Here is a 19,190-nt window from a genome sequence, read left to right as displayed (position 1 = left end):
CCAAGCCTCCTCCCCCAGGATGGGCAGGGTAAGCTTTAAAGGCATTCCGCCTTTGTGAGCTTCTCTAGACCACTTGCTGTACTCAGTAACTGGCCCCCAGCAGTTCCGACCCCCATTCTGGCGGGAAGACTGGCGGGAAACCCTACGTCAGAAAGGCGGGTGTGCCAGCCTATGCCAAAACCCACCTCCCAGGTGGGAGAGGTGAGGTGATGCACGACCCCGGGCTCCGGCCATCTTGACGATGGGGAGCCCTGCCCAATCACAGCTAGGCTCCTGCCCCCCTCCCACAGGAGAGGAGCAGGCTAGGGGTGTACCCACCCCAGGACAGGGATCCATTGGTCCCTGCCCTTGCCCTACCTGTAACGCCCCTACATTTAGTACACAGGGCACCCTGAACCTTTTTCCTTAGATCCAGATTAAGAAACAAAGAAGATCAAGGAACAAGAAGATGTGTTGTGCAGCTGCTAAAAAGAGGAAGACACCAACTGATTTGGCCCCAGCCCTACCGGCCTGTCGACCTTCTAACCTGCTTCTGGTAAACCCCGGCGTCTCCAGTGGTCAGCAACCTTAAAAACCCCAGAGAACCCGACTGCCTTGCAACTCTGGCTACCTGGATCTCCCACGAGCAGTGGTACTGCTCAAAGCAAGTAAAAAACACTGGCATCAGCCCGGAACCGCAAAACCTGCACACTCTGCACCCGCCAAGCCTGGCCTGTGCTGTGCTGGAGTGAATCAAGACCCTGAGGACGTCACCCCGGCAATTCTGACCTGGAATCCAGTGCCTCAGGGACCCTTCTCGACAACCCTGACGATGCCTGCAGCCTCAGGACAAGGGAACCCTAGAACCGCGACCAGCAGGGGGTAAGATTTCCCGACCTCAAAAGACCCCCCGCACTCGGCACCCCACGGCCCCCTGTGTCCAACTCCTGGGTGCCTACCTATCCTCCAAGATCCCAACTTACCCCTTGAAGTGTTGGTCGCACCAGAAGATCCTCCGTCGCCGAGCATGCAGCCTTTGTTCCCTTTTCAAGATCTCCAATGAAGAACATTGAGCGCCCGACGGCTCAAAAGCACCCTGCAATCAGTTGCCAGAGTGCCCCTGGCAGTGCACCCTTTGTCCTGATCTACTGGCCCATTTGCCCTGAGCAAGTGACCAGGAGCCCAGCTCGCACAGCCGCGTGGCCTGCTAGCCAGCAGCCACCAACCGAAGGCCCCCTGCCTCGCATTGGATAACATTGGGCCTAACTACATTTGCACCAAGCAGCTCCTGTGCTGATGAGGGTCTACCAACTGCACCCACCTGACCCTGGGGGACCCCTGAGTCTATGCCCAGAACCTTAACTTCACCAGTCGAGTACTCACCTGAAAACCGATAACTCACTTTGCTTTCATAGGATAACATTGACTGGTTTGACTCAAAAAATCTTCTAAGTGTGAAGTTTTGAAATATTCATCTAAAATCAGCCGAATAACGAATTCCGAAGTACTCACCTGTGATCAGGAGAGAAGCCAGTACTGTACTTTTTAGCCCAGTACTGAACCACAAAAGTAATCCTAACTGTGTTTACTAGTAACCTGAAATTTCTCTCATAGGAAACCATTGACTGTTTTTCTCTGAAATTTCTTCGGTCTACTTTTGAAAATTACAAATATTGCTTAAAAATCGTACCAAATACTGAAACATAATTACTTACCTGTCTTAGGTAGAGACCCCAGTACTGAACCTAGGAGTCCAGTCCTGGATTACAAAAGTAACGAGAACCCACTTTAACTGTGACTCAAATTTCCTCCTATTGGATAACATTGCTAGTTTTTGACTGAAAAGTTTCTAAGTGTCAAGTTTTAAAAATCCTTGCCATATCTAAACCGTTTTTACTAAACTGTTTTCAGCTTAGAACTCAGAACTGAATCCAGGATCCAGTCCTGAAGTTACAAAAGTCATCTATAAAGTAATCAGCTGCATTTATGTGGAAAACCCCATTGAGCTCAATGTTAAATCGTGTTTAGAATTGTGTCGCCTACTGCAACCACTGCACCTATTGTGTTTACAAAGTTTATTGCCTCCTTGCAAAGTAATTACCTGACAGTGCTCATATTGAGAAAAGTATATTTTGATACCTAATGGTTCTAAAAATAAAACAACTATATCTTTTGATATAAAAACAAATGGCCTAGAGTTCAGTTCTTGAGTGTGTGAAACCTTTTGCTGACTTAGTGTGTACAACAAATGCTTTACACTGTCCTCTGGTACTGCCTTACTGCTTGACCAAGCTACCACTTAAGAGAGTAATGTCACACCTGACTTTAACCTCTGTTATACCTCTGGGGGTTGGTGGTCTCTATACACACTGTACCTTACTTTGGTCCAGTATATATAGAGCCACTTTCTCACAAAAGTGTAATGGTAATTGGTTGGCAATGATTGGTATGCTTGCCTTACTAGTAAAGTCCCTAGTGATGTGCACTGTGTGTGCCAGGGCTAGTAATGCAAAGGCGCGCAGAAAAGGGAACTCTGGCCTGAAGTGTAGGGCCTGCGCGCAGTTTGCTAAGTTAGCATGTTGTCCTGACAAGTGCAAGCACTTGTCAGGCCTTACTTTCCCTTTTGCATACACATGAGGCACCCACCCTGTGGTAGGTCCTGGGTAACCCCTGGGCAGGGTGCAGCGTAGGTAAAAGGCAGGACATATACTAAGGTGTGTGTTCTGTCCTGACAGTGAAACACACTCAATTTAGTTTTCCACTGCTGAAAGGCCATCCTGCCCATAGTACAGAAAGGGGGAGGCTGGGTGTTGTGTTTGTAATTCTAGTTTCCTATAAGTTTAAAATGGAGAGGTGAGGTTTAGTATGTATGAACTCACAGTGTTATAACACATCTTTCTGTGAAAATGGTTTTGTCACTGTGTATTCAGAAACCACTCTTTTAGAAAGTGGATGAGGTTTGTGCTTTAAGCATTTGTGTGTGTCTCTGTTGAATGTGGATTAATTGTCTGGATCTGAGAGGTGAGAGGAGCTGGGAGGGATCTTGACCCAGGGAGGGTTGAGATGGCACCAGGCTGCCCTGCATCTGGAGAGATGGGTAGGAGAAGCCTGGGAGGTGAAAAGGCCTGGGCTGGTGCTAGAAACCAATTGGCCCAACTCCTGCTGAGTGATTAAGGATCCAGACCCCCAGTATCAAAGGGAGGAAGGTGACACAGACACCCAGAACTGATTTAGGGAGGGTCAGGGACCCTGAGCACAAACAAACTTCAAAGACATTAAGGGGTATAACTATGAGAGCTGAAACCCCTGAATGCTGGAATAAAACAGAAATGGATTGAGATTGAAAAGGCTTGGACCCATTTCGTGGTCAAGAGGAACCTCTGCTAAAGAACGAGCAACTGAAGAGACTGCTGTGGAAAGACCAATCCTTGCTTCGTGATCTGGGGCTGGTCTGCAGTTTGCTGTTCCAACCAAGGAAGAGGCTGTTGGGACTGTGCTTGGAGGCGCTGGGTCCCCCTGCTTGACGAAGACTGTGCTTTGTGCTGTGTCTTGAACCCCAAGGGCCCGATGTGAGCTGGCTCCCTGTTTGAAAACACAGGAACATAAAAGTTTCCGGAGAAGTCCGAAGCAATGCGGTGTGCGTGTGCTTTTGCAGCTTGAGGCCCTCAGAAGTTGTGCCTTGTGATTGTGGGCACGCAGGAGTAAGCGGAGTCTCGGACGCACAGGGTGCATGTCGTGGTGCAGGCCAAGGCATTGGTGAGGAGCGCCTAGTCTTGTGTGCTTTGGGAGACTCAGTGAGACTCTGACGCGCAGGGTGCGTGTAGTGGTGCAAGCCAGGCGGTTGTTGAGGAGCGTCTGGTTGTTGTGTGCACTGAGTGAAGACGTGAGTGTCGGATGCGCGGGGTGCGTGTCGTGGTGCAAGTCAGGGTGTTGGTGAAGAGCGCCTGGTCATCGTGTGCATCAGAGAAGAGGCGAGTCTCAGACGTGCAGAGTGCGTGTCGATGTGCAACCAGAGGCGCTAGTGAGGAGTGCCTGGATGGTGTGTGCACCCTATTCGAAGTAAGTCTCCACAGTGCTGAGGGCGGGTCTCGGTGTCCACTGAGACGGCCGGAAGGAGGGCCAGGTCATTGGGCCCTCAGAGTGAAACAGCAGCAGCCCGACCGGCAGCCCTGGAGAAGCCGAGCAGCCGACCCGAGTTCGCCGTGCCCATTGACTGGATCAAGGTCCAAGTAGCTGAAGGAGGAGAGGAGAGTGGCGTCGCGCCCTCCCAGGTAAACTGGATCAACACATGGGGTGGGGTGCGGGCTCGGAGGGACACTCTCTCGGCCTCTTGCTTATGTCAGCTGCACGAGCCTGTTGCTTCCGCTCGGATCTAGGTCTGTGCTGGCCCAAGGAGGAGCAGTACTAGGGTCGGAGTGAGAAGCGGTACTTATGTCTCATCATTGATCCATATTGGGGGCACTGTTAACGGAGTACCTAAACTGTTGTATTACACTTTGCATTATTGCTGCTAACAAACTATAGAACTGTCGTATGACGGCTGACCTTATTTGTGCCTGACTAACTGTATACTTTGGGCGCTACGCACTGCGTTATTTTTCCCTTGCAGAGCACATGATTATAACATGGAGCATTGCATTATTTCTTCATTGCACAGTACATGATTGTAGCGTGACGCATTGCTTTGTTTCTTCCTTGCACAGGGCATGGTGGTAGTGATACGCATTGCATTATTTCTTCTATTGCAAAGTACATGACTGGCGCTACGTATGGCATTATTTCTCTATTGCATAGTACAGGAATGGAAAATGCTACTTACCAGTATGCATCTGTTCTTGGCATGTAGAGCTGCAGAGTTACACACTGTGCATAGATCGCCACCTAGTGTTGGGCCCGGATGTTTGCAGTTTGTTGTTGTCCTGAAAAGTTCTTTGGAAGTCACAAGATAGGTGACTCCTCTTTTGGACCACATTGCGCATGGGCATCGGCTCCATCCTCAGATGTTTTTCGCCATTAGGCAAATGATGGAGCTTTGCAAGAAAAGGAAGGATGTCCATGTAATCTGTATCTAATTAAGATAATACTGGAACACACAAGGGTAGCCGGGGAGGCGGGTGGGCGTGTGTAACTCTGCAGCTCTACATGCCAAGAACAGATGCATACTGGTAAGTAGCATTTTCCGTTCAAGGCATATGAGCTGCAGATTACACACTATGCATAGATTGTATAGCAGTACCCACACCTAGCGGTGACCACCAGTATCTGTTGCAGTTGTTTGAAACAGTGTTTTTAGTACAGCCTGGCCCACAGTGGCTTGTTGTTTAGTTTGCACATCTACACAGTAATGCTTTGTGAATGTGAGCGGTGTAAGCCATGTAGCTGCTTTGCATATATCATCTAGGGGAATGTTCCATAAGAATGCCAATGAAGCCCCTATTTTCCTTGTCGAATGGGCTTTTGGAGGAATTGTTAATGTACGTTTGGCTTTGTGGTAACATATTTGCATGCATTTAACAATCCACCTAGCGATCCCTGATTTTGATATGGGGTTGCCTTTATGTGGCGGTGAAAAAGACACAAAACGTTTTTTTTTCTTACGAAAAGTTTGCGTCCTTTCGATAAAGTACAGTAATGCTCTTTTGACATCTAAGGTGTGTAGAGCTCTTTCTGCGACTGTTTGAGGCTGCGAGAAAAATATAAGCAGCTCAACTGATTGATTTAGGTGGAATGGTCAAATGACTTTAGGAAGGAATTTAGGATTAGTACGAAGAACCACTTTGTTGTGATGCATTTGCTGAAAGGGTTCTTGAATGGTAAATGCTTGTAGTTCACTAACCCTTCTGAGAGAAGCAATTGCTACTAGGAAAGCTACTTTCCAGGTTAGGAATTGCAATTCACATTTACGTAATGGTTCAAAGGGAGGTCCCATTAATCTTGTGAGAACAATGTTTAAGTTCCACACTGGTGCAGGTGGCGTTCTGGGAGGAATTATTCTTTTGAGTCCTTCCATGAAAGCTTTTATAGCTGGTACTCTAAAAAGAGAAAGAAGTTGTCTATTTTGCAAGTATGATGCAATGGCAGTGAGGTGTAGTCTGATAGATGTATAGGCTAAATTACACTTTTGAAAGTGTAATAGATATCCTATGATGTGTTGAATAGACACGTCTAAAGGATTTATTTGGTTGTTTTGGCAGTATATGACAAACCGTTTCCACTTAGCAGCATAACATGCTCTAGTAGTGGGACGTCTAGCTTCTTTGATAACGTTCATACATTCTGGAGGATGGTTGAGGTAACCAAACTCTATGACCTCTGGAGCCAGATCGCTAGGTTGAGCTGAGCTGGGTCTGGGTGTCTGATCTCTCAATGGTTCTGTGTTAATAGGCGTGGAGATAGGTTTCGTTTTTGGTGTTGTACTACAGACATCTGCAACAGCGTGGTGTACCACAGTGGTCTGGCCCAAGTTGGAGCGACTAGAATGAGCGTCAGGGAATGTTTTTGTAGTTTGCGTACTACTAACGGAAGTAGTGGGAGAGGAGGAAAAGCGTACGCAATAGTTTTGACCAGTTCATCCATATCGCATTGCCTTTGGACAATGGGTGTGGGTATCTGGTGGCAAAGTTTGGGCATTTTGCGTTTTCGTGGGTGGCAAAGAGGTCTATCTGAGGTTGTCCCCACATTTGAAAGAACGGATGAAGAACTTGCTGATGAAGTTCCCCCTTGTGGATATGCTGTGTTTGTCGACTTAGCAGATCTGCCATAGTGTTTGGTACTCCTGGGACGTGTTGGGCTAAGAGGAAGATCTTTAGTGGTATAGCCCATCTCCATATCTGCTGTGCTAACTGAGAGAGCTGCAGAGAGTGTGTTCTCCCTTGTTTGTTTATGTAGTACATAGCTGTCATATTGTCTGTCCGGACTAAGACAGCTTTGCCTGACACTTGAATTTGAAATGCTTTTAGGGCTAGAAACACAGCTAGCAACTCCAAATGGTTGATGTGGAGTAACTTTTGTTGCGGTTTCCACCTCCCTTGAGTGGTGTGATGCAGTAGGTGAGCGATGCGTCCGCTGTCATGACTATTTGAGGAACTGGCTCTAGAAACGGTCGCCCTTTTGAAAGTTTTTGGGTGTTCCACTATTGACGAGAACGACGAGTCCAACCGTCTACCAACACTAGGTCTGTTAGTTGACCTTGAGCCTGGTTCCATTGGCGTGCTAGGCACTCTTGAAGTGGACGCATTTGCAGTCTTGCGTGAGGTACTACAAATATGCAAGATGCCATCATTCCTATGAGCTGCATGAACACTCGAGCTGGTATGTATGCATGTATGTATGTATTTTAATGCTTATTAAGCGCAGCTGTCACCCAGCGGGTATCCTGGCGCTGAGATCAGTTCCACCATCAGTTCTACAATTTATTCTGCTCTAGGGAAGAGAAAGGTTTTAAGGTCCTTTTTAAATAAAATCAAATTTTGACTGCTCCTCAGTGTTAGAGGTAGAGTGTTCCACATTGTGGCGGCCGTGAAACTGAAGGCGCGGCCGCCCATTCTCACTCTGTTTATTCTTGGGACTTTCACTAGGAACGCTGAGGCGGATCTCAGAGGTCTGGCAGCCTGATACCACGAAAAAAGATTTTGCAATGGTATTGGTCCTTGACCATGCAGTGCTCCAAAAACCAGGCACAAAGCCTTATAGGAGATCCTCTGCTGGACCGGCAACCAATGTAAGATTGCCAGAGCTCCGGCAGAAGAAGCCGAGCGAGGTAGGGATAGGGCTAGTTTAGCCGCCATGTTTTGAACCCTCTGTAATTTATGGATCAAAACCTTTGGGGCTCCTAGAAGTAGTGCGTTACAGTAGTCTAACCTACTGAGGATGGTACTACGCACTACTTCTACTCTGGCATCCCGCGGGAGAAGCGGCAGTATCTTCCGTAGAGCACGGAGCAAGCCCATACATGTCCCAACAGTCCTGTTCACCGAGACGTCCAATTGTAGGTTCGACTCGAACATGACTCCCAGATTGCAGGCAGAGTCTGCTACCTCCACCGAGCCTGGAATGGAGCTAGGCCAAAAATCTTCCGGCAATGGGCGAGGGAGTCGGTCAGAAGAGCAGTGCAATATCTCCGTCTTTGTGCCATTGAATTGGAGTGAATTGGCTTGCAACCACTTTGCTGTGGCCGACATACACTGATGGAAGGTGTCCCTCGACACTGCCTCTGAACCCTCAAAAGAAAAAATCAATTGGGTATCATCGGCGTAGTTGATGACTTGAATACCGAAAGATCTTATAAGTTGTATCAGGGGGCGGAGGTACAGATTAAAAAGAATCGGACTTATCGCCGAACCCTGGGGGACACCCTGGTTCACCTGGCGTATGGCAGAGCGGAACGGTGGTAATGTTACTGCCTGTTGTCTGTTATCCAGATATGATGATAACCAGGCTAGTGCTGAGCCCGTTATTCCCGCATTACCGAGACGGCCCAGAAGGACCTCATGGTTCACCGTGTCGAACGCGGCCGACATGTCAAGCAGTACTAAAAATGCTGACTTGTCCCTGTCGACACGCGTTCGCAGATCATTCAACACGGTAACCAGAGCAGTCTCAGTACCGTGGCCCGGTCTGAAGCCAAACTGAGCTACATCCAGACTGGAGTTGGATTCCAGGAAGATGGCCAAGGCTCTCGTAACCCACTTCTCTAAGATCTTTATCGCGAATGGTAACAGCGAGATAGGCCTGTAATTGGCTGGGCAGAGGGGGTCCAAAGTAGCCTTTTTTAGCAAAGGTGTTACAATAGCCAGTTTCCAGCAGTCTGGTACAGATGCAGTAGCTAACGATTGGCAACAGATAGAGTGGAGCGGGGGAAACAGCTCGTCCTGGAAGGCCTTCCAGATCTTGTGCGGCATGGGATCAAGAGGAGAGCCAGATGATACACAGTTAGCCAGAGCACAAAACTCCTCCAGCGAGGGTATTGGAAAACTCGGCAACTGACAGGCAGGCTCCTTGTTCATACTTGACTCAGAAGCCGGGTGACCGGGGGACACAGAGGGACAAGAACCAGATGGCATAGGCTGCATAGAACCCTCAAGGCCCTTCAGAATGTTCCTAATTTTGTCATCAAAAGCTGTGGCTAGAGAGTCACAAAGCTCCTGTGACACCGGTGGAGATGGTATGGCACATGTAGGATTGGCTAAGCTCTTTACCAATTTGAACAGGGTCTGTGATTTATTCGATGCCTTTGCCAATGTCTCTTCCAAGAATTTGGCTTTGGCATTTCTTAACTGGAGCTTATATTCCAGTAAGATGCCTTTATAGGTGGCCCTGTCCTGCTCTGAATACCCTTTCCTCCATGTGCGTTCTGCTTGTTTACAGCGTAGCTTCACCTGGCCGAGTTCCTCGGTGAACCAACCATTGGTCCCTCTGGATCTGTCCTTCAGTTTCCGTAAGGGTGCTACCTCGTCCAAGGTTGTTAAGATTTGCTGACAGAGGGCATCATAGCTCTCACCTACGCTGTTCTTTAACTCAAATGTTCGGGCCAGGAACATAGGTTGCTTAATCTCCTTTAACAGGCGAGTCCATGATCGATTGAATGTAGTACTCCCCGAACTAACTGGTTTTGATAGGGCCGGCTGAGCTACAGTAAAGAGGATCAGTGAGTGGTCGGTCCAGCATTGGGTTAAAATGTCCTTCACTGAGATTAGTTCATTATCCGCAAACACCAAGTCCAGTGTATGCCCCTTCGTGTGGGTGGGGGAGAGGACAAGTTGTTCAAGTTGAATGTTCTCACACGCTTGGCAGAGTTCTCGAAAGGCAAGGTCGTGGGGCCCAGAGGGCCACAGATTAAAGTCGCCCAAGACAAGGAACTTAGAGTGGGAGTTTGAAAGATCATATATCAGGTCGACCAGGGATTGAAGGGCCGCTGTAGTTGACGAGGGTGGTCTATAACACTATAGGCCAGCCATCCACGTACCACCTTGGGTCCCGATAGAAAAGCCCATGAGCTCAAATCCCTGAATTTCCTTTAGCACAAGCGGTAGGAGGGAGATTGAGTCTCTAAAAATACATCTGACTCCTCCTCCTCTACCAGAGGTACGAGGAACGTGCCTCACGAGATATCCAGGTGGGCACGCCCACCCGAGCTCTACCTCGCAATCTGATGTGATCCAAGTCTCGGTCACAAACAGAATATCCAGATGGGAGGATTCTATTACCAGGGCAATTTCCGCATAATGCTTAACTAGGGAGCGTACATTCAGAAGTCCACAGGAAAAAACCTGAGATTGTGCTCCTCCCCTGTTCTCGAAAGGAAATACCAGCAGGTCCGTCGGAGAGCTCGATGTGCCAGAAGCAGCCCTATGCACTGCACCGGACGCGTCCGAGACGCGAACGGGCGCAAACAGGCTTACCTCTGGCGCACCTCCGGCGCGTCTACGGCGCGTCCGCTGCGCGCATCCGCTGCGCGTCTGTTTACACATACCTATTTATGGTATTGCGCCGCCCGGGTGAGTATTGCGGTTTGAATTTTGTTAGGAGAGTTTGTACACTTGTTATCCTGGCTGGAGAGGGATAAGCTAGTGTTAGTTGGGTGTTTATTGTAGCGCAGAGATACTGTTGTATGTACGAGGGTTGCAGATGCAATTTGGTGTGATTTACTGTGAATCCCAAGTCCTGAAGCAGTTGAATAGTAGCGTGAGTGTGTTGTACACACTGGCTGTATGAGTTGGCTTTTATGAGCTAGTCATCTAGATATGGGAAGACAGGAGTATGTTGTCTTCTTAAGTGTGCTGCTCCTACTGCTAGGCATTTTGTAAACACCCTTGGCGCTGTTGTGACTCCGAATGGGAGCACTTTGAACTGGTAGTGCTGCCCGTCTAGCACAAATCTGAGATATTTTTTGTGCGCTGTGTGGATGGGAATATGGAAGTAGGCATCCTTGGGATATTTCTATTGCATTTTTCTGCAGGAGGGATATTACCTCCTGTCTGAGCAGTGTTAAATGTTCTTGTGACATTGAACGCTGCTTGGGTGGTATGTTTGAGGGGGTGGATGTTAGTTCTAGGAAGTAACCAGATTAAATAATTTGTTGCACCCACCACATCTGAAAGAATGGTTGAAGAGCTTGCGTATGAAGTTCCCACTCGTGGGTCTGTTGTGTCTGACGACTTAACAAATCTGCTATGGTATTTTGTACTCCTGGAACATACTGGGATAGAGGGAATATGTTTTGAGGTACAGCCCACCGCCACATGTTTTCTGCTAGTTGAGAGAGTTGCAGGGAGTGTGTTCCGCCCTGTTTCTGTATGTAATACATGGCTGTCATGTTGTCCGTGCGGACTAACACAGCTTTGTTTGATACTTGCTCTTGCTTTCAGTGATAGGAATATAGCTAATAACTCCAGGCGATTGATATGGAGTAACTTTTGTTGCGGTGTCCACCTGCCTTTCGTGGTGTGATGCAGTAGGTGAGCTCCCCAGCCGGAGAGCGATGCGTCCTGAGGAACTGGCTCTAGGAACGGTCATCCCTTGGAAAGGTTTTTGGTGTTCCACCACTGCAGAGAGCGATGAGTCCGACCGTTTACCAACAATAGGTCTGTAAATTGACGTTGAGCCTGGTTCCATTGACGTGCTAAGCACTCCTGTAGAGGACGCATTTGAAGTCTTCCATGGGGCACTATGAAAATGCAAGCGACCATCATCCCTATGGGTTGCATGAACACTCGTGCTGGAAGGAAGTGTTGTGGCTGAAACTTTGTGAGAAGAGTTTGCATGCTGACTATCCTTACTGGAGTGGGATAAGCTAGCGCTGTTGAGGTGTTATTGTAGCACCGGGGTACTGTTGTACTTTGGATGGATGTAGATGAGAATTTGTGTGGTTTATTGTGAACCCCAAGTTGTGTAGCAGTTGGATCGTGGCATGAGTGTGTTCCACACACTGGTTGTATGAGCTGGCTTTTTTGAGCCAGTCGTCGAGGTATAGGAAGACATGGATGTGCTGTCTTCGTAAATATGCTGCCACTACTGCTAGGCACTTGGTGAATACCCTTGGTGCTGTTGTGACTCCGAATGGGAGTACTTTGAATTGATAGTGCTGCCTGTTCATTAAAAAACTGAGATACTTCCTGTGAGCCTTGTGAATGGGAATGTGGAAGTATGTGTCCTTGAGATCTAGAGTAACAAGGAAGTTGTTTTGTAACAGGAGAGGAAGGACTTGTTGGAGTGTGACCATGTGAAAATGGTCTGACTGTATGTATATGTTTAGCGGTCTGAGGTCCAGAATAGGCCTTAGAGAGCCATCCTTCTTTGGGATAAGAAAATATAGGGAGTAAACCCCTTTGTTTTGTTGGTGCAGAGGAACTGGTTCTATTGCACTTTTTTTCTAGCAGAGATATTACTTCTTGCTTTAACATCAGCAGAGGCTCTTTTGCAACAACCCCCCCGGTGCCAGCCAGGAAGCTCCGGACCAGCCCACTCTGAATCCGCCGAGACCGGCCCGTGCCAGAGTGATCCAAGACCACGAGGACGTCCCCCTTAGTGACTGGGACCCGAAGTCCAGTGCCCAAAGACCCTCCTCGACAAACCATACTGAGCCTGCAGTAAGATTTCCTGACACCCAAAGACACCCCTGCACCCGGTGCCCTGCGACCCCCTATGCCTCCCTTTGGGGTACCTACCACTTCTCCAGGATCCCAACTTACCTCTCGAAGTGGTGGTCGCACCTGAAGAAACTCCCTCCTGAGTCTGCAGTCTTTGTTCCCACATTGAGCGCCCGACGGCTCAAAAGCACCCTGCACCCAGCCGCCCGAGTGCCCCTGGCAGTGCAACCTGTACCCTATTCGACTTCCCCCTTTGCCATGAGCAAGTGACCAGGAGCCGAGCTCCCACAGCCACGTGGCCTGCTAGCCAACAGCCACCAACCGGAGGCCCCCTGGCCCTCATTGGATAACATTGGGCCTAACTACCTCAGCACCCGACCGCCCCTGCGCCACTGAGGGTGAACCAACTGTACCTACCTGACCCTGGGGGACCCCTGAGTCTATGCCAGGAACCTTAACCTTGCCAGCCGAGTACTCACCTGGAAACCGGTAACTCACTTAACTGCCATTGAATAACAGTGACTGGGTTGACTCGAAAAATCTTCGAAGAGTCTACTATTGAAAACCTAAAATATTCATATAAAATCATCCAAATTCCGAAGTACTCACCTGTGATCAGGAGAGAAGCCAGTACTGTACCTTGTAGCCCAGTACTGAACCGCAAAAGTAATCCCTATCGGGTTTACTAGTAACTTGTATTTTCTCCGTTGGAATCCATTGTCTGCTTTTCTATTAAATTTCTTCAAAGTGTCTACTTTTGAAAACTAGAAATATTCTTTAAAAATCATACGAAATACTGAAACGTAATTACTTACCTGTTTTAAGTTGAGACCACAGTGCTGGCCCCAGGAGCCCAGTACTGGATTACAAAAGTAACGAGATCATACTTTATCTGCAACCTGAATTTTCTCCCATTGGATAACATTACCAGATTTCTGTTGAAAAGTTTCTAAGTGTGAACTTTTAAAATAGCTTTTTATTCCTGAAAAATCAGTGCAATACCTAAAACGTTTTTGCTAAACTGTTTTCAGCTTAGACCCCAGGACTGAATCTAGGAGCCAGTCCTGGAATTACCAAAGTAATCTACAAAGTAATCAATTGTGTTTATATAAGAAAATCCATTTAGCTCCATGCTAAATTATATGTAGACTTGTGTTGCCTACTGCAACCCCTGTTCCTATTGGGTTTACAAAGTTTATTGCCTTTCTGCAAAGTACTCATCTGAAACCTCTCTTATTGAGAACAGCATATTTTGATACCTGTTGGTTCTAGGAATAAAACAACTATATCTTTGATATAAAAACAATTGGCCTGGAGTTCAGTCTTTGAGTGTGTGAAACCATTTGCTGACTGAGTTTGTACAGCAAATGCTTTACACTGTCCTCTGGGGTTTGTGGACTCTATACACACTGTACCTTATTCTGGTCCAGTATATATAGAGCCACTTTCTCACAGAACTGTATTAAGAAAAAACATATATTTGCATAATTGCACCAATTAGAATTATGCCTTCAACAATAGCAAAAAGATATGATCTCACCTTTGATAAATTGCTTGAAATATTTTGCTGCAGTACGGGGAATATTTCCATTAGGTTTGCTTGTGACAGTGGCTCATGGCAGCCACAAAGAACTAATCTTGTGTAATAGAGATCAGCCATCAGCAGAACCGAGGGCTCTGAAGGAAAGCGCCTGTAACCAAACAATCAATTAGGGTAACTGTAATATGAAAAGTCATCACAAACACATACATTTTCGATTGTGTTTCAAAAGAATAAAACTGTTCCTAACTTTACTTTGATTTTTCATACTGTCAAGAAAATGGAACAAAACAGTACTCACAATTAAAGGTCAGATTCATGGCAACATCTGGCTCTCAATAATGCCAGCTCATCAGGGCGCTGGAGAAGGAAATTGATTACTCAAGGGTGCCTAAGATGTCAAACTAAACCAGTACACTTCAGAAGGGACAAATAAATGAAGAAGAAATTGTGGTGCTTGTGGGGTGGTACTATAGAGGCGTTAGTATGAAAAACAGGCCTAGAAAAACTAGATGGACTCGAAAAAAGGGAAGAGAGACTTTCAAACAGAAATCTTGTGGCACAAAAGTTTTGCTAGAGTTTACTTACATTAACAAGTTCTTAACATGTTCTGAAGGTACCAATTGAAGAATGTCTGAAGATTCATCTAAACTAAGAAGTACGTTCACTGCCTGGCAGGCCACAAACAAGCTACCTATAAGATATAAAAAACAAAACACATTACAAACACAATTAAAGTATTGGAAACAGAAACTGCTCCTCCCTGCTGTGATCAAAGATGTATCATTGGAACCTCTCCCTTCTTTTGACAATATTTTAAAAGTTTTGTTTCTAAAATGTTTGTCAGAAACTCAACCTAATCTTATAACCTTTCATTCTATCACTAAGTCCAGCCCTAACATAGCCATGACTATTACGCTTACCTTGACATTACCACCACTGGATTAGCCATATTTTATTTTTCAACAAATGATGGTTCAACAAAATATATGAATAGAATTTCAACAAATGATGGTTCAACAAAATATATGAATAGATTTTTTTTAGGAAATGTTCTGTGATGAACAGAGTATTACAAATCTGTTTATTTTGTTTACCCACAGAGACTGGGTTAGGGGCCATGATGCCCTACTCATTGATTTAATACAGTAATGTACATTCACATGATCAGTATTAACATTGGTTGACATTGTGTGAAGATGAGCAGACGGGAGAACTTAACAAATGACAATTCCAGTACATCAATCAAATCAATCAGGGAAATGTAAGCAGCAGTTCCATTCAATCGAAGAGCTAGGACTTGAGAGCCTTCCTGAATGTGATCAGGGAGGGGGTGCGTCTAAGGTCGATAGGGAGTTCGTTCTAGGTCTAGGCAGCAATATGGGAGAAGTCACTTCCCCTTGTTCTGGTTCTACGGATGAGCTGGGTTTTGGCGAGGGCGAGGTTGGCGGAGCGGAGGTTTCTTATGGGTATGTGGAAGGCGATTCTTTCATTGAGATATTGGAGTCCTGTGTTGAGTAGGCATTTGTAGGCGTGGGTGAGTATCTTGAATGGGACTTCTCGAAGGGGAGCCAGTGAAGGTTGCGTAGGTGTTGGCTGACGTGCTTGTGTCGGGATATGCAGTGGACTAGTCTGGCTGCTGTGTTTTGTATCGTCTGGAGTTTGGGAGTTGCTGATGCCAGAGTAGAGGGCGTTTCCGTAGTTCAGTCTGCTGGTTATGAGTGTAACCAGCAGGTGACCATCTTCCTTGACTCTGGGGGGATCCATTTGAAGGTCTTCCGGAGGATGCAGAGGGTGCTGAAGCAGCTGGAAGCGATGGCGTTGACCTGCTAGTTCATGGAGAGAGAGGCGTCTAGTATGATGCAGAGGTTTCTGGTGTGGTCCGAGGGGGTCAGAGGGCCGCAGAGGGCGGTGGGCCACCAGGTGTTAATCAAGCTGACGGGGTGGTTCCGACTACAAGGACTTCTGTCTTCTCAGAGTTGAGTTTCAGGCAGCTGTTGCTCATCCAGTATGCAACGTCCTGCATTCCTTCCTGGAAGTTGAGTCTGGTGGTAGTGGGGTCCTTGGTGAAGGAAAGGATGAGGTGGGTGTCGTTGGCGTAGGATACTATGCTGAGGCTGTGCTGTCGGGCGATGGAGGCGAGGGGGGACACGTAGATGTTGAAGAGGGTTGGGCTGAGTGATGATCCCTGGGGTACTCCGCAGTTGATTTTCGTGGGCTCGGAGAGGAAGGGTGGCAGTCTGATTCATTGGCTTCTGCCGGCGAGGAAAGAGCGGATTCAGTCAAGGGTGGTAACTTGTATGGCTGCGTCGTGTAGTCCGGCGGCGAGTGTGCAGTAGGAGATGGTGTTGAATGCTGCTGAGGATCAGGGCTGCGCTGTGGCATTGTTCAAGGAGTGTGCGGATGTTGTCTGTGGTGAGGAGTAAGGTGGTCTCGTGCTGTGTTCGATGCGGAATCCGATGTCTTCGATGAACTTTGTTAGCTGTGCGTTGACAGTCTTCTCAGCGACGTTTGCCATGAAGGGGAGGAGAGAGAAGAGCAGGTAGTTCTTGAGGTCTGTGGGGTCTGCTGAGGGCTTCTTGAGCAGGGGTCTCACTTCTGCGCGTTTCCAGTAGTCGGGGAAGGTGCCGGTCACAAAGGTGGTGTTGATGGTGCATCGTAATTCTGGTGCAATGGATGCTCTTTGGTAGATATGCGGTGGACATGGGGTCCGTGGGGGCCCCTCGAGTGGATGCCTTTCATGGTTGAGGCGGTGTCGTTGGTCGTGACCGGTGCCCAGGAGTCAATGGTGGGCTGGCTGGTGTTGGCGGAGCGCACAGTGGTTAGCGGGGCAGGTGTGTGGTTGTTGAAGTTGTCGTTGAGGTTTGTGATTTTAAGGTGAAAGTACGATCTGAGTTTGTCGCAGATTCCTGGGAGGGTGTGACGTCTGTGGCTTCGCTGGGGGGCTTGGTGATTTCTTGGATGACATTGAAGAGCTCCGTGGAGTTGCTGGCATTGGCGAGGATTTTGTAGTGAATGCAGATTCTTTTGGTGGTTCTGATGTGTTGGTGGTATTTCGTCATGGCATTTTTGTAGCTGATGTGGTTGTCAAGCGTTTTGTTGTTTCTGCAGTTCTTCTTGAGGCGTCTGCATGTGCGTCTGGCTTCGTGGAGGTCGGCGGTGGCTTTCCTGTGGCATTGTCTGTAGGAGCGGGCGAGCTTGTCCGAGCAGCTGGAGATCCAGGTGTGAATCTTTCTCGCTGCGAGGTTGACGCCGGTTGTGGCAGTGGGGGTGGCGCGGTTGAGGGTGGTGTTTAGCTGCTCCACAGTAATTCTGCTCCAGTTTCTTCGCAGAGAGCACGGAGCAGGTTTAGCTTTGTTGACGAGGAAGTGTACGCAGTGGTGGTCAGTACATGTGGGTTGTGTGGTGCGGCAGGGTTCTCTTTTCCCTAACGAAGATGGGGTTGAGGGTGTGCCTTGCCTTGTGGGTGGGCGTGGTGACAAGTTTTATTAGTCCGATGTTGGCGAGGTTGTCAAGGAGGGTGGTGGAGTTGTGGTCTCAGGGGATGTCGAGGTGGAAGTTCAGGTCTCCGATAAGTATGTAATCCATGGAGGCGTTGGCATGGGGTTCAATGAGATCGGTGATGGTGGATGCTAAAGTGGAGGGGGGCCGGGGGTCTGTAGGCGAGGGTGCCGCAGAGTGTGGAGTTGGGGCTGGTCTGGACCTGGAAATGCAGGTGTTCGGCAGCAGAAAAGGGGTTGCTCGAGGTGGAGGGAGTTCTTCTGCGCATTGGCGATCCATCCTCCCGGGTGGTTGGGGTGGTCTTCCTCTGGATCGTGTATCCATCCGAGATGGCAATGGCGGAGGCTGAGGTGGTCCAGGTTTCTGTGAAGAAGGCAACATCTGGCGAGAGTGTGTCTAGGAGGTTCCAGATCTCTATGGCGTGTCTGCTTGGAGCGCATGTTGAGGAGGATGCACTTCAGGATGTCAGTGGTGGTGGCGACAAGGGTGGTGGTGAAGGTCTGGTGGCAATGGCGGCAGGAGAACTGGCCATGGGTTGTGAGTCTGAGTGGACTGCTGGCAGTTGTTATTTCTTCTGGGGTTGAGTACGAGGAGGGCTGCTGAGTTGTGGCAGTGGATAGTAGGAGATCAAAGGGGTTCTGGAGCTGGTCGCAGTCGGGTCCCCGACGGGGGCAGACGTGCTTGACTTTGGTGAAGGGTCCATTATATAGGGGAAGGGGGTGGGAAGTGCCGCTGGGAGGTGGGGGAGGGAGAACTGGAGGCAGGGATGGAACAGAAAATACGGTGAGAGAACGAGGAACGGGAAAAGAGAGAGAGCAAAACCAAGGCAAAATGAGGCAAAATACAAATGGAAGAACACAATTAAGGCAAGACAGTATGAGCAAAAAACAATTAAGGCAAGACGAAACAGCAAATACTCTGCCTGAGAAAGCAGGGGAAGTAATGGTTCGAGGCAGCAGCCTCGAACCACTACTGGTGTCAGAAGAGGATGGGCACCAGCAGCGAAGGTTCAGTTAGCGGAGCTGCTCGGGTGGGGAGCTGGGTCTCTGGCAAGGAGGTCAGAGGTCCTGCCTATCAAATATTTGGATGGAATTCTGAGGCTGATTCCAAACATCCTTGAGCATAAATTTTGTGATGCAAGTTCAAATTTCTTGTAACTTACACTATGAACAGTTTGCAAACAGCTCTCAAAGATTAGCAGATTGCTTATATTGTAAAAGAAGTTAGTTTAAGGCTGGGGAATCAGATGGGAAGATGGTTGGCAATCCATAGCCTTAAGCAGGAAGATCTGTAGCTTTCTTTCTGTAAGCATTTGTAAAGTGAAGTCTATTAAGAGGAATACCAATAAACCTTGTGAAGAATAGAGAGTTCCTAACAACAGTAAGGAATGTATGGATATTTAAGGCCGCTAAAAAAACAACTGGAAGTCTGTACACCCTATTGCACGAAACGCAATGCTCCATCCGATTTTACAGACCCCCATTGAGGTGGACTCCTGTTAAATTGCCGGTACCATCAGTTACCCCGACCGGCTACAGACCGGATTTTGGGACCTGTTCCTCATCCGCGGAACGTTCAAGTGT

General features: G+C 48.0%; 1 protein-coding gene across 1 annotated transcript in view; it reads right to left on the bottom strand.

Annotated features, from left to right (window-relative positions):
* UTP20 (UTP20 small subunit processome component) overlaps positions 1 to 19,190 on the bottom strand; it is a 1,022,377-nt gene that overhangs the window by 802,029 nt on the left and 201,158 nt on the right. Inside the window, exons 15-16 of the mRNA XM_086919130.1 lie at positions 14,695 to 14,800; positions 14,107 to 14,257 (exon numbers count right to left, since the gene is read on the bottom strand). Of these exons, the coding sequence (XP_086775256.1) occupies positions 14,107 to 14,257; positions 14,695 to 14,800 (257 nt within the window). The remainder of the gene's footprint in view (positions 1 to 14,106; positions 14,258 to 14,694; positions 14,801 to 19,190) is intronic.

Source organism: Lissotriton vulgaris, chromosome 1_1 (assembly GCF_964263255.1).
Source record: "Lissotriton vulgaris chromosome 1_1, aLisVul1.2, whole genome shotgun sequence".
NCBI lineage: Eukaryota > Metazoa > Chordata > Amphibia > Caudata > Salamandridae > Lissotriton > Lissotriton vulgaris.
The sequence above is the reverse complement of the archived record's forward strand: the minus strand, read 5'-3'. Positions and strand labels throughout refer to the sequence as shown.